The 13,886-nt window shown below is 39.3% G+C and overlaps 2 protein-coding genes across 4 annotated transcripts in view; one reads left to right on the forward strand and one right to left on the reverse strand.

Moving 5' to 3' along the window:
- Positions 1 to 13,886, reverse strand: part of LOC140483676 (kelch domain-containing protein 8B-like) — a 202,986-nt gene that overhangs the window by 65,529 nt on the left and 123,571 nt on the right. The window contains exons 6-7 of one of the 3 annotated variants that reach the window (XM_072582047.1): positions 7,793 to 7,875; positions 7,254 to 7,643 (exon numbers count right to left, since the gene is read on the reverse strand). The exons of 1 other annotated variant lie outside the window; for it this stretch is intronic. In XM_072582047.1, coding sequence (XP_072438148.1) covers positions 7,796 to 7,875 — 80 coding nt within the window. In that variant the 3' untranslated portion in view covers positions 7,254 to 7,643; positions 7,793 to 7,795. Of the gene's footprint in view, positions 1 to 7,253; positions 7,644 to 7,784; positions 7,876 to 13,886 lie in introns of those variants that run through there. One more of the 3 variants, XM_072582046.1, reaches the window with a different exon arrangement.
- Positions 1,910 to 13,708, forward strand: LOC140483677 (ciliary microtubule inner protein 7-like). Its single transcript, XM_072582048.1, has 4 exons — positions 1,910 to 2,098; positions 2,221 to 2,334; positions 6,479 to 6,556; positions 12,827 to 13,708. Exons 1-4 carry the CDS (start codon positions 2,012 to 2,014, stop codon positions 13,301 to 13,303), a joined length of 756 nt encoding a protein of 251 aa, XP_072438149.1. The 5' UTR covers positions 1,910 to 2,011; the 3' UTR covers positions 13,304 to 13,708.

Below are 13,886 nucleotides of genomic sequence, written 5' to 3' on the forward strand. Positions count from 1 at the left end.
CACCGACCCGCCGAAGCGCAACCCACCCATACCTCTACATTTACCCCTTACCTAACACTACAGGCAATTTCCCATGGCCAATTCACCTGACCTGCACGTCTTTGGACTGTGGGAGGAAACCGGAGCACCCGGAGGAAACCCACGCAGACACGGGGAGAACGTGCAAACTCCACACAGTCAGTCGCCTGAGGCGGCAATTGAACCCGGGTCTCAGGCGCTGTGAGGCAGCCGTGCTAACCACTGTGCCACCGTGCCGCCCATAATTGACTCATTATTGACTCATTCTTGTATTTTAGTGTACTGTGAGCACATTAAGAGATTTCTTGTTTGAATCTCGAGTTAGCACAACTTACCTGCAGGGGTATAATCCATTCACTGATTCTGCTATATCTGGAGAAGTCACTCCAATCCTGGCCATTCACTGACGCAATTGCATAAGCACTCTGCTCAAACCAGTTCACAGTGCAGCAATAGCAAATCGATAAATGTTCTTGTTGCAGCTAACTCAGCAGCGTCCTGAAGGTAACAGGCGACAAATGTTGTACACGAGGACAATTGTGCTGTTAATCATAGAATTGAAAATGTGTTGCTGGAAAAGCGCAGCAGGTCAGGCAGCATCCAAGGAACAGGAGAATTGATGTTTCCGGCACAAGCCCTTCTTCAGGAATGAGGAAAGTGTGTCCAGCAGGCTAAGATAAAAGGTAGGGAGGAGGGACTTGGGGGTGGGGCGTTGGAAATGCGATAGGTAGAAGGAGGTCAAGGTGAGGGTGATAGGCCGGAGTGGGGTGGGGGCGGAGAGGTCAGGAAGAAGATTGCAGGTTAGGAAGGCGGTGCTGAGTTCAAGGGATTTGACTGAGACAAGGTGGGGGGAGGGGAAATGAGGAAACTGGAGAAATCTGAGTTCATCCCTTGTGGTTGGAGGGTTCCTAGCCGGAAGATGAGGCTCTCTTCCTCCAACTGTCGTGTTGCTATGGTCTGGCGATGGAGGAATCCAAGGACCTGCATGTCCTTGGTGGAGTGGGAGGGGGAGTTGAAGTGTTGAGCTACGGGGTGGTTGGGTTGGTTGGTCCGGGTGTCCCAGAGGTGTTCTCTGAAACGTTCCGCAAGTAGGCGGCCTGTCTCCCCAATATAGAGGAGGCCACATCGGGTGCAGCGGATGCAATTGATGCTGTGTGTGGAAGTGCAGGTGAATTTGTGGCAGATATGGAAGTATCCCTTGGGGCCTTGGAGGGAAGTAAGGGGGGAGGTGTGGGCGCAAGTTTTAGAATCCCTCGTATGGAAAGAAGCCATTCGGCCCAACGAGTCCACACCATCCCTCCGAAGAGCATCCCATCCAGCCCCAGCCCCACAACCTATCCCCTTAACCCAACATATTACCATGGCTTATCTACCCCTGCACACTACGAACAATTTAGCATGGCCGATCCACCTAATTGTATTCTGTAATAGTTCACATGTCTGCTGGTCATGAAAATAAACCGTCACTCTCTTGTCCAGCTATCAGAATCTATTACTCTATTAAGGTTTGAGTTGAAGCGTACAGATAGAATTTGACTTGTGGGAGAATGCAACGGAAGATGCTACAGTCAAGTCTGATTAGAATCAACACACATGGTTGAGTTTCCTAGCGTTCATTGTATCTGATTTATCCTTTTATTGGAGTGTGAGCAGCGGATATAGTTACATATGTTCTCAAAATAGTACCCCCACACCCCCTTTCTGTATAGCTCGCAGTTTCTCTTGCTTTCTGACACACAATATCATGTTTGTTTTATCAAATTGCACATTTTGTATTTCCCTTGCCCTTTCATGAGATCAGTTGATAGACGGATTTTACAAATAGAGTTTACACGTTTTGAGGTTATTTTACTACTGGTGTTTAGTTTGAGCAATTAATCGAAATTTACCATTTCAGTCACGTTAGGTTTACAAGTGTAAAGTGTTTACGTTGCAGTAACAAATCGGTCGCGCCTCTTCAGCGTGTAGTTTAGCAACCGAGTAAACGGTGAACATGAGCTTTTTGTTAACAGTGCTTCCTAGGAAACCAATCCTACAAACTTTATCAGACACCATGGATGGAGCCATCACTGGGTCTTGGGTAAGCAAGTCACTTTGAAAATCAATGGATCTGTGCATGCCTTAGGAGTCCTGCATCAGGAAACCCCTGCTGCGCCTTTCTCACTGTTCAATTACCTTTCCCGCTGTCTTTCGCTCCTACAGTTTCCGACTGGATTTCATGGACATGCCCGCAGTAAATCACGGAATGACATATTTCAGGAATACAGACAACGGGCCAAGCCACCCCCTCCCGAGAAACTTATAAAACGACTCCGGGTGAGTTTAAATTATTAGCATCAATCACATTGACCAAAACAATCCCATACATTATTTGGCTGTTGGGCGGGTAGCGGAGATCAGCAATTGCTGTTTGGTCCCGATTCGCGTGTTTTCTGATTGCAGTATTCTCCGTTTGCAATCGATGTAATATTTTGTAAATAACTGCAAAATGTTCTGTGGATGATCAGAATCACCGTTAGTCCGCGGGTTGCCAGTTTATTAGGCCATTTTGTCAGAAGAATGTTTAAATTTAGGAGATTTTTTTTTACTGTTTGGAAATTATTAAATACTTCCCCTGATTATATGTACACTGATCAGAACAATATTTAGGATTATAAATTAAATAAAGAAGCAAGGCATGGCCAAGGTGAAATAAAGTTGACTAGTCTTAACTACTCCCCAGAGCCCAAAACATGAACAAGAGTCATAAAATGAGGCTCTTGTGGCACAGAACTACTAGTGGTGGTAACCTTGTTGTTCAAGGTAACAGGGTTTATTGCCACTGTATATTTTCAGCAAAATTACTGTGTGGAGCAGCAGCTCTGAGGAAATTTCCAGTCACCCTAATCTGTAGAAACTCTGCAGCCCATACAGTAAATCCTGTTCACCTATCATCTCTATCCCCCTGCACAACTATTCCACTCACTAATGCCTCAAAGTTAAAATTTTCATCCTCTGCTTAAATCCTTTCACCTTTCAGTTATAGATTTACAGGCTGCACTATCTATTTGGCTTTAAAGTATCCACCATTTCAATCTTATGCCTTCAGCCATCCACTGTGAAAATGCCTCTCCCCTGTAAACTGCTTCGTGAAACTCATATCATTGACCAAGCTCTAAATTCCTCCTCTGGGTTGTTTCATTTTGGTCTGCTTTATGATGGTTAATTCAGACTTATCAAGTTTATAAACAGACCTCTTACATATTAGCATTGATCTCCCTCTGCATCTGCTCTGAAGCTGTAACACTCTATTCTGCACTCTGTTCTATTACCCTGGTATATTTATGTAAAGTATGATTTGTCTGCTTCGCACACAAACAATACTTTTCACTGTATTTATCACTGTATGTGACAGTAATAAATCAAATCAAATCATGTGAATTCATGACAAGCCAACATTTAATGCCCTTCATTAAGTTGAGTCAACCACATTGTTGTGGGTCTGGAGTCACATGTTGGCCAGACGAGGTGGAGAGGACAGGTTTTCTTCCCTAAAGTTTTGGATTAGTGGTGCTGGAAGAACACAGCAGTTCAGGCAGCATTCAAGGAGCAGCAAAATCGATGTTTTGGGCAAAAGCTCTTCATCAGGATTTGCCCGAAACGCGATTTTGCTGCTCCTCGGATGCTGCCTGAACTGCTGTGCTCTTCCAGCACCACTAATCCATAATCTGGTTTCCAGCATCTGCAGTCATTGTTTTTACCTTTCTTCCCTAAGGGACATTTGTGAACCAGATAGGTCAATTTTATAACTACTGACATGTTTGTCAATGAGCCAGAGTTTAATTATAGTTTCTTTTACTGAACTCAAATTTCACCATCTGGTTTAGTAGGATTTAAACCCTTGCCCCAATACATTAGTCTGGGGTTCTGGATTACTAGTTCAGTGACATTACCTCTGGACTACCATCTCTGTCAAATAGTTTGTGATTTTGTTCAAAATTAACAGTGCTTAATATTTGCACATTATTGTTGTGGAGTAAAACAGCAGTTTGCAGATATCAAAATTAAACTTGATTTTTTAAAAAGTTAGCCTAATGGTTACCATGGTGACTGGTGATTGTCTTAAAAACCCACTTGGTTTGCTAATTTTCTTTAGGGAAGGACATCTCCTATCCTATTCTGATTCTAGACTCACAGCAACGTTTTGGCCTCTTAACTGCCTCCTAGGCAATTAGGGATGAGCAATAAGTGCTTGGTTAGCCATATCCCATGAACAAATAAAATAAATGCATCCCATGTTGTTCCCAATAGCCTGTCTTTGTTTAAGCTTCGGGTTTAACATTATTAAATACATTTCTCCTAACTTCTCTCCTTACAATCTTTACTAACAAATTTACAGTTTTACATTGATGTTCCGATTTTCCAATATGAAGAAATTATGCCCTCTTCACTTTCATAATTATAACAACATCTTCAGATTATTGTAAACTAATGCACCTTTACAATTAAGGAAGAGAGATCTGCAAGATTTCAGAGTCTTGTTCATAACATTTATACAGTCACCGTTGCGAGGAAAATCCGAGCTCCCTTTTCATGCAAAAGTGGGGGAAATTTTCGAACCAATTTGTTAGATGTCTTTGACTTAACAAAATTAACTAAGTAAATGAAACATAAATATATTGAGGTGTTTGTAATACTGATTAATCATAAAACTCAGGAATAATTTGAAGAGTCATTTACAGGTAATCTATGCACAAACTCGTCAGTACTCATTAGTGATATAATCCATAACATCAGGGGTTTAGTCATACAAGAACAAAGCACCAATTCATCTCATTTGTGTCATGCAGACTTTTTTCTAATTACCCTTCATGAATAATCCATGTGATTATTACTCACAATTACTCATTAATAAAGTTTAAACTGTACACAGAAATATTAAAAGGGTTTTGCTGTTTTCACTTTGTAGCGCTTAAAAGACTGAAAGTCACAGTCCTGTGTAACATTTATAATATAGCAAAATTTTGTGATGCTTGACCTACAAATTAACCACATAATGAGGTAGAAATTTGACCAAATCCATTTCTTTGTGTTCAACCATAAGACCCAAAACAAGCTATTGAAGAAAATGGTTTCCAGCTATTACAGACATCAAACATATATTTTTTATCACAGTGATCAGGGAATCCCGTGGAAAGCATGAACATGAAAATAAACGTCATGTTATCAATCCAAAACACAAAGTACTTGATTCCAATTAACTCCAAAATGTTTGCTGATATCAGGGATATTCACCAAACTGCAACCCTGGATGCTGCCTGAATTGCTGTGCTCTTCCAGCACCACTAATCCAGTATTTGATTTTCAGCATCTGCAGTCATTGTTTTTACCCTAAATATTTATCCCCATCTTATGTGCTGTTAATGGGAGGTTTTTTTCCTCTGGCATGTTTCTGTTCAGGCATGAACTTTCTGAAATACTGTACTTTGCTATAAATCTGAAAAGTTTCAATTGGCTGTTGCATGAGTTATCTTTTATAAGACTGCTTTCAGAGGTTTATAAGGGAGATTTTTGTTTCAGTTCAAAGCAAGTACAATATTGGCTTTGTAGCTGTGCCAACTGCCCAATTTCTACATTAGCAAAGCTCAGGTCACTTTTAGGTTTGGACCTTACTTTACTGGCAATTGTGCACTTTTCATACTCATGTCATTTCACCATGAAAATTGCAATTTGAATCCTGCAATTGTTCCCATTTTGCATATTTTAACAAACTCCTGCGTAGGTTTGTGCATGATTACTACCTGTCCTCTCAAAGCCTGTCTTAAAATTGAATGAGGCTGACAAGTGAGCATGTAAAATCTCTGTTCATTTCCTGTTTCTCAGGTGATAAATGAGCAACCAGCAGTTGAAAATTTTCCTTGAATAATCATTACCACAGGCATTTAGTTAAAAGTGAAATTTAGGATGTGAAATCAATATTACGTGAATGTCAGCAGTAACAACAGGAATTATGTAATGGATTCTCTTGAAATGTCACGTTTGATTGGGTGACATTTGAAACCCTATATTAATGCTCTGAAGAAGCAATTACTTAGTGAATTGCAGCTCCAGTTTGCTCCTCCACATTTATTCATATTCCTTGCTTGAGAATTAGATTCACCTCTTTAACCTCCTTATACTTTGCATGGTTTATGGCCACACATGATAGCAAGCTAAAAGGGACAATTAAAATCTCTTCCATACTCTTTTTAGTGTGTGGCATTAGGGCTCACAGGATGCCATTTGGCCCACTTGATTCCACGCTGGCCTCAGGAGACCTTTCCCACAATCCAATGCATGGACCAGCTCACCTTAGCCACCATAGATGGCCATATTTTAATGAGTGACCCAGTTAAATGTTGTATATTCTGTTGTACACTGTAGTGTCTCACTGATCACCATTCAGTTTCTTTGACTAACATGGGTGTTACTCTGGTTTCAGGAGAACCCTTTGAAACACAACTTTTCCAAACATGATAGTCGTCAAGTGTTTCACAACAGTGCTACATATCTGGAGAATGTAAGTTTAGAGACCGATACATAATGCAGCAATAATGTCTGTAACTTACTTGTCACCTTATGCTACATTGCCATTAGCTTCTTTATTTTTAATGATTTGATGGAATTGCCTTTTCAACATACCACAGAAAGTTCAGTCTTGTAGCTAATACTACTTTTTAAATAATCTAATCACTGTTGATGCAATGCCAATCAACTACCTTGGCTCAAAATGGGAACAGTTTCAAGTTTTCAATCTCATTCTGCATGGAGTCAATCTTTGTAAGATTTTAAAAATGTGATATTTTATGTTTTAATTCATTACTACAACAGAATGCCTAATATTGCAATTGTACAATCCAGGCTGTACTGTTCCAACAACAAAATCATAAAGTTAAAGAATTGTGATATTAAAAAGGGGAAATTGCAATACATAATTCCTGATTCACACTAACCCCACTTCAGGCTGCGTTGAAGTTTGCAAGAAATATAAAACAAAAACCATTCAAGAAAAGGATGGAACACAAACAAAAAGCATGGAACTAAAATAACTGTAAGCTTGCTGCGGCAACCTTCTAATGTGCTTCACAATTCATGCAATGCTTTTGAAGTGCCGTGATTATTGTAATTCGGGTTATCACTGTTGCTATGTATTATTACAACACAATATAACCTTGATATCAGTAGAAATAATTTGCAGTAATCTATATTGTTAAATGTTTTGTGTCTCTAAGGTTCAAGTATATGATAATAACACTCCCTCAAATTCCAGTATCAAAAATTGTTGACACTTCATATCAGAGACCCAAAACAAGTCCCAGAATAATGAGACTGATTTTAACTTTTGGGTGGTTTACCAGTATTTCACATTGGCCACCAGCCACCATCTGGAAAGGAAAGACAAGAACTAGTTCAAAGTTTGGATCTCATTTGCACAGGGTAGGCGAGCTGCTTCATCTCAATGCGGCTTGCTGGTTTCAGACAAATACAATATCAAACAGTCCAAACAACACTCGACCAGTAACCAGGAAAGCCCTAGAGAGGGAGGGTTGCAAATGTGATGGATCGGCATTCCAGGTGACCCTCAGTGCTCTCTGTTCGCCAGTAATCTTTTGAAAGAGGCAGAAAAACATTGGAGATTGATCATCAGGCTATTTCACTGAAAAATAATTTTGAGAAATTTAACTCTGATCACCCAAAGATAATGAGAAACAAATTCTAGAAGTTGACAGTAGCTACAAGCTACTTACCTACATACCACTTATCTTTTGTACTGAGCAACATCACCCTCCGCTAGGAATTTATCCATCTTCATGTCGAACAGTTGCAGTGAGTCTGCATCTACAGCATGGACCAATAATTAATTCCCAAAGTCAATGATCCTTCATAAAACTCTTTGATATCTAATCTAACTCAATATTGTTATGATTCATTCAAATTGATGTGGTAAATCAACGACATGTTTTATTTCAGTCTGGCTGGATATAGCAGAGAATATAAAATGGGACTACAGGGTAATTGATAACAATTGCTTACTCCAATGAGGGGTTCTGGAGTTTAAAAATATGTTGTTATGATCCACTGGGTAGTGAACTATAAATTGAAATCCTCTACTCCCATAGCATAGCTGAAAAAGCACAGCTGGTCAGGCAGCATCCAAGGAGCAGGAGAATCGACGTTTCAGGCAAAAACATCCAGAATAAAGATTTCTGAACCACAAGGGTCTGGTTAGCCAAAGGCTAACCATATGCTAGTTTTTTTAAAAGAAAGGACAGTACCCCAACTTATATGACTTTCAAACCAAGTTTTATTGAAAGCACAGACACGTTTCTGTACTAACCAGGAATTATTTCTTACAAGTAATTTGACTTATAGCTACAAGTAAACAAAGTATAAACTATTGGCACATAATACTACTACTAAAAATCTAAACCCGCCCCCCCACCACCCCAAACTCTCCCTTTCTCTGAATCTCTCTTACTCACATGAAAAATAGACTGATCAACGTAGAAAAACAGGAAAGCCAGTTCGGTAGTCTATGCTTCCAGATTCTGATATTGACATGACCGCCCTTTGGCTAACCAGACCCTTGTGGTTCAGAAATCTTTATTCTGGATGTTTTTGCCCGAAACGTCGATTCTCCTGCTCCTTGGATGCTGCCTGACCAGCTGTGCTTTTTCAGCACCACACCCTCTAACCTGCTCAGTTAGCTGAAAACCAATCTATTTGGCTTGTAAACATCTACACACAGTCACAAAAATAGAGTTCACAATAGGTATGAAATTCCTTGCTGTGAATGCAAGCATCCTGGTAAATCCCCATTTTTAAAAATAATTTTAACACTGGGCAGAATATTTTTATACCTTAAGCGGCATAAGCATTGGTGAAAAAGTTCCCATTTTTCCCTCAGCAGAGAAAGGATTGCTCTCTTTTCTATCATCATGTCCATGAACACCTCCAAGTTTTTGTCAGGGATTTGAGGAGTTAATTTGCCTTTCTCTGCCATTTCTTTGAGGATAATGGTGGAGCACCAGAGTATGATGGCCAGTTCATGGCTTCCAGCATCTGAAATGGTATACAGCCAGGGTTTAAATATGGTGCCATTGGCACAACTGTCGCAAAATACCCATAGATGTGAGCACTTCTGCCTCTGCTGCTGGATGATTTCATGTGATCAGCAATGAAGAGACCAATGGCAAAGTAATGAGGTGAAGAGCAGAAGATTGTGGGAGAAAAATTACATGGGCCTATATGTCATGAATCTTGCTTGAGGAAAACATTCCACAAATGCAAAAGAAAAATTCACCCCAGTATGCTGTATTTTGTTTTATATTTAATCCTCTTAGCTGTATATCATAATATTTTTTTTCTATAGCTTGTCAGTTTTGGACTAAAATCTTTAAAGCTTTATTAAATCATCTAGATCTCTCACAATAAATTTCAAAACAGAGTCTAACATGCAGTACAGATGCTTGGTGTTATAGCTCTTCCCCATGCAAAGCATTCCGGTTATAATTCTGATATAAATATCATCTTCCCATTCTTCCAACAATCTAGGTCAGGTTGTAATTTTATTTTCCAATAAAAGCTATGATACCACCACATGTCTTGATGACATCTAGGAGTATGAAGGCAGCACTCCAAATACTGTTGTCTAGATCATTAATACAGATTGATACTGTTGTCAATTCTTTTTTCAAACCCATCAAAATTGAAAGGTTTTCTACAGCTCCAAACATTTGCCAGACCAATAAAATACAAAAATATATTAAAATATCAGTATACTTGTACAAGCCAGCATTTGTTGCAAATTATGTAGGTATTTAAATCTACTTACCTTTCTCTAACTTGTGCATTCCTACTGATATCTTTCTTTACAATATCTCAAGTTAAGCACTGGGAGATTCAGAGGAACACAATGAAGGAGCTACAGGAGACTTACACAATTCCCTTTGATGGATACTGACATTCAAGGAGTCAAAAGTCAGATACCTATAAAAGTCATCCTAAACTCCATAAACGGAAACTCGCTTCTAACACTTCTCTTTTTGACCTTTCGGAATATTCCCACACACCGAAGTAAAGCTTGGCATTTCTTTGACATTAATTTTTCATTTGCCATTTTTACATATCCGTTTCACCAGAGCATCTTATATGTAACCATTGTAAATAAATAATACATTTAAAAATATCTTCATTCTTAACACAATAAATTCCCAAATCTCTGGCTTCGTACAGGTTTAGCGGCCTTTCTTTCTTTTTCCCTTGATCACTAATCTGGCCCATGGGAAAAAGTGTCAATGCTGAGAAAGCTAGCGGAGCTCACAACTGTAATCTAGCTGGACAGACCAACTCTGCAGTTCCAAAGTTTGCACCACAGAAAGTAAACATTTAATAAAACAGGATTCTGGCCATAAGGTCACAGACATTGACTCATACAACATGGAAACAGATCCTTCCATCCAACTAATCCATGCTGAACGTAATCCCAAACTAAACTAATCCCACCTGCCTACTCCTGGCCCATATTCCTCCAAACCTTGCCTATTCATATGTCTATCCAAATGTCTTTTAAACATTGTAATTGTACCCGCATCCACCACTTTCTCAGGATATTCATTCCACACATAAACCACCCTCTGCGTAAAACATTAGCCTCATGTTTTTTTTTTAACTCTTGCTCCTCTCACCTTAAAAATGTGCCCCATACTCTTTAAATCACCCATCCTAGGGAAAAGACAACTACTATTAACTCTCTCTATACCTCTCATTATTTTATAAACTTCTATCAGATTGCCTCTCAACCTCCTACGCTCTAGTGAAACAAGTCCCAGCCTTTCTTTATAACTTAAACCTCCGATACCTGGCAACATCCTGGTAAATCTCTTTTGAACTCTCTCCAGTTTGATAATATCCTTCCAATAACTAGGTGACCAAAACTGGACACAGGAATCCAGAAGAGGCCTCACCAATGTCCTGTACAACCTTAACATGACTTCCCAATTCCTACACTCAAAGGACTGAGCAATGAAGGCAAGCGTGTCAAATGCCTTTTTAACCATCCTGTCTATTGTGACACAAACTTTAAAGAATTACATACGTGCACCCCTAGGTCCCTCTGTTATACAACACTGCCTAAGGCCCGACTCTGAATTCTATCCAGTCAGTCATTTCTGAGCTGAATATGAAAAGGCTATCAACTAAAAACTCAAGCAAGTGTTCACTGATTGAAAATTATATCTGTGCAAGTGCAGTTGGGCTGAGATGCCTTTCTCTGGGTACAAGCAACAGCATTGTTTTCAGCCAGTGAGTAAACAGAACTTTGGTCATGTAGGGAAGGTCACACATGTTAGAAAGCATTGACAGGGAGTAGGTTCCCAAGGTTGGATTTTGATAGTAGCTAAATGTCCACTTACCAGAAAGAAGCACTATTTAGATCTTCAAATCATTGGGGTTAATGCTGCAATATTAATCGGGAAGTGATATAGTAGCTGGGAAACTTGGATGAATAAGTTTAGGAGCATGATTTAACATTTTTAAAATTCTCTTTCCTGGCTCCAGCAAGCCACACTAAGAGACTTTCTGACTGGATGGGTAGACATCCAGTACCAGGCAAGAGATCAATGTTGGATATCAGAGGGTGTGTTGGATATGTGTTGGATGGAGAATATGGAGCTAATTGCAGAGTGATATCCAATTGCTTGGTTGAAAACAGCTACACTAAGTGGACCAGAATGAAGCATTCCAACTCCTTTTGCCTCACAGGCAGTGTTGGTAGGACAGTAACGTGTTCATTCAGCAACTCTTATCCCCTTCATCTGTCAGGTTTCCAAGGTCAGTACTGAATCTGGGACCAGGATAACATTTTAGATGTTAAAGTGGTTTCCTGACCAACCTGCTTCCACCAAGTAGGTTATTCACCTGGCATCCAAAACTGTTGCTGTTAAAACCAGAAAATGGCAGTTGACTTTCAAAATTTCTTTATATTTAGCTTTTCACTTTTCCTCATCACTCTCCTTTCCCCTGCTTCCTCATAAGGTACTAAAATTCCACCCATTGATGTTTTTTAATGTTCTACTTTTTGCCTTTGTTGGCTGATAATGTTGGTATTGTCTAAGGTGGCTGGACAAAAATACATTTGCTACTTTTTTGAATGTGCTCCAAGATGTTCTCACAGCACTCAGTGGTATCAGTTGCAGAGGTTCCCAGTGGATACACGGTGACACATGTTAGGATGTTGGAGGTGTGATGTTTCAACCCCTTCATGCAACCCATGTGATTTCCATCTAAAATAATGAGATTTGTTCTTCCAAGGTGAAACTCGTACTGCAATCGTTTAGACTGGTCTATGACTCAAAGTTATTCTGCAATTTTGATGCCAGGGAGAAACATTTTTATACAATACATCCAAAGGCTTCCCATTCTGTTGCCTCAATTAAATAACTTTATTTTTATTTGTACTACTTTTTAATGGGCAGATTTTTGCAAACTCACGTGTTCTACCACACGAGTCCTTTGGATTTCATGATTTTTTAAAAAGAAAAGCTGTATATGGTAAGAGTACTGACAAGGGATATACTTTTAGTTAGAATCAAGTTTCTATTTTTTGCATGGTTAAAGAGAAGTTATAGTTGAAACGTTAAGTGTCAAAACCCTGGATAAGACTCTCATAAGTGTGTTAGTTATTCTGGAATCACTTGAAGATGTTTAGCCTTATTTAACAGTTTACTTGGAGATCCTCAATACAAATACTTTAGAAATAATTAACTGATTTACCTTCCCTTTTCTGTAGAGCAATGCTATAAATCGGGCAAAAACTGCTTTTGGAAGAAGCAGTGAATTTAAGAAAGATTTTATTTCCTGGATTCCGATTCAGACTGACAGACAACAGTGGCCATTATTATCCACATACAAAGCAGATTTCTGGCATCACAGAAATCTGCAATCCACAGATGTGATGATTCCTCAGCTACTCGTCCCACGAGGTCGACCATTGATAACAGCTGTTCATCCTAGATCAGAAGTAATGCAAACGACGTATCGCCAATTCTACAGCCACTGCCAGCCTAATCCAAACATTTATACAAATGTCTTTACTGGACAAGTGCAGAGTGCACCCATGGAAAAGGAAGCAACATTTGTCTATGTGAATCCCAAACCAAAGACAGCAAGTGGAACATGTAGAGCAAGATCTTTATTGTCACAGTGTTCCACTGTTGCTGACTGTCTTTCTTGGCCTGTCCCAAAACCAAATGCAACAAATGATTGAAAATAGTATGACAAACAAATTAGTACAAGAAGAAAACAAGTTCATCCCAGAGCTTCTCAACAACTTGATATCATACTGGGAAAAAAAGTCTGTACTTTACTTTTTAAGCTTGCCTTTTCAGGTAATTTTAGGGAATTGAATGAGGAGACAGTTAACAAATAATCTTCTATATGTGCAAAATAATTTACATGGAGTCTTGAGCCAGTAGCTGTTTATCCTGTCACAATTGGAAAGGGAATGTTTTGTAAAAGCTGTGTATTTTCAAAGGATTGCTGAAAGGTTGCTCCTAATTAGGCACTTCATGGCTACACAATCAGAGTAAGAGACCACAGAATGTTGGTTTGGGAACTGTGGGTTAGGGAAATGATTTCTGAATTTGAGACTGAGGATAAAGTTTGGAGAGAAGTGGGAATTTTACTTAATATTTGGTTATGGTACACCTGGCCCGCACTTGTTTGCCAACAAAGGATTCTGTAAATCCACTGTTTGAGTTTGATTCCACTGTCCTGACATTTCTCATTTTGATCACAATTTGTGAAACATATTCTTTATAAAGATGTCTCAGACATTTATTTATCCTGGA

This window comes from Chiloscyllium punctatum, chromosome 12 (genome assembly GCF_047496795.1).
Source record: "Chiloscyllium punctatum isolate Juve2018m chromosome 12, sChiPun1.3, whole genome shotgun sequence".
NCBI classification, from domain to species: domain Eukaryota; kingdom Metazoa; phylum Chordata; class Chondrichthyes; order Orectolobiformes; family Hemiscylliidae; genus Chiloscyllium; species Chiloscyllium punctatum.

Coding starts and splice junctions, on each gene's coding strand:
- LOC140483677 (XM_072582048.1), top strand. CDS start 2,012: ATGAGCTTTTTGTTAACAGTGCTTCCTAGGAAACCAATCCTACAAACT. Junction 2,335..6,478: donor AACTTATAAAACGACTCCGG/GTGAGTTTAAAT, acceptor CTCTGGTTTCAG/GAGAACCCTTTGAAACACAA. Junction 6,557..12,826: donor GTGCTACATATCTGGAGAAT/GTAAGTTTAGAG, acceptor CCTTTTCTGTAG/AGCAATGCTATAAATCGGGC.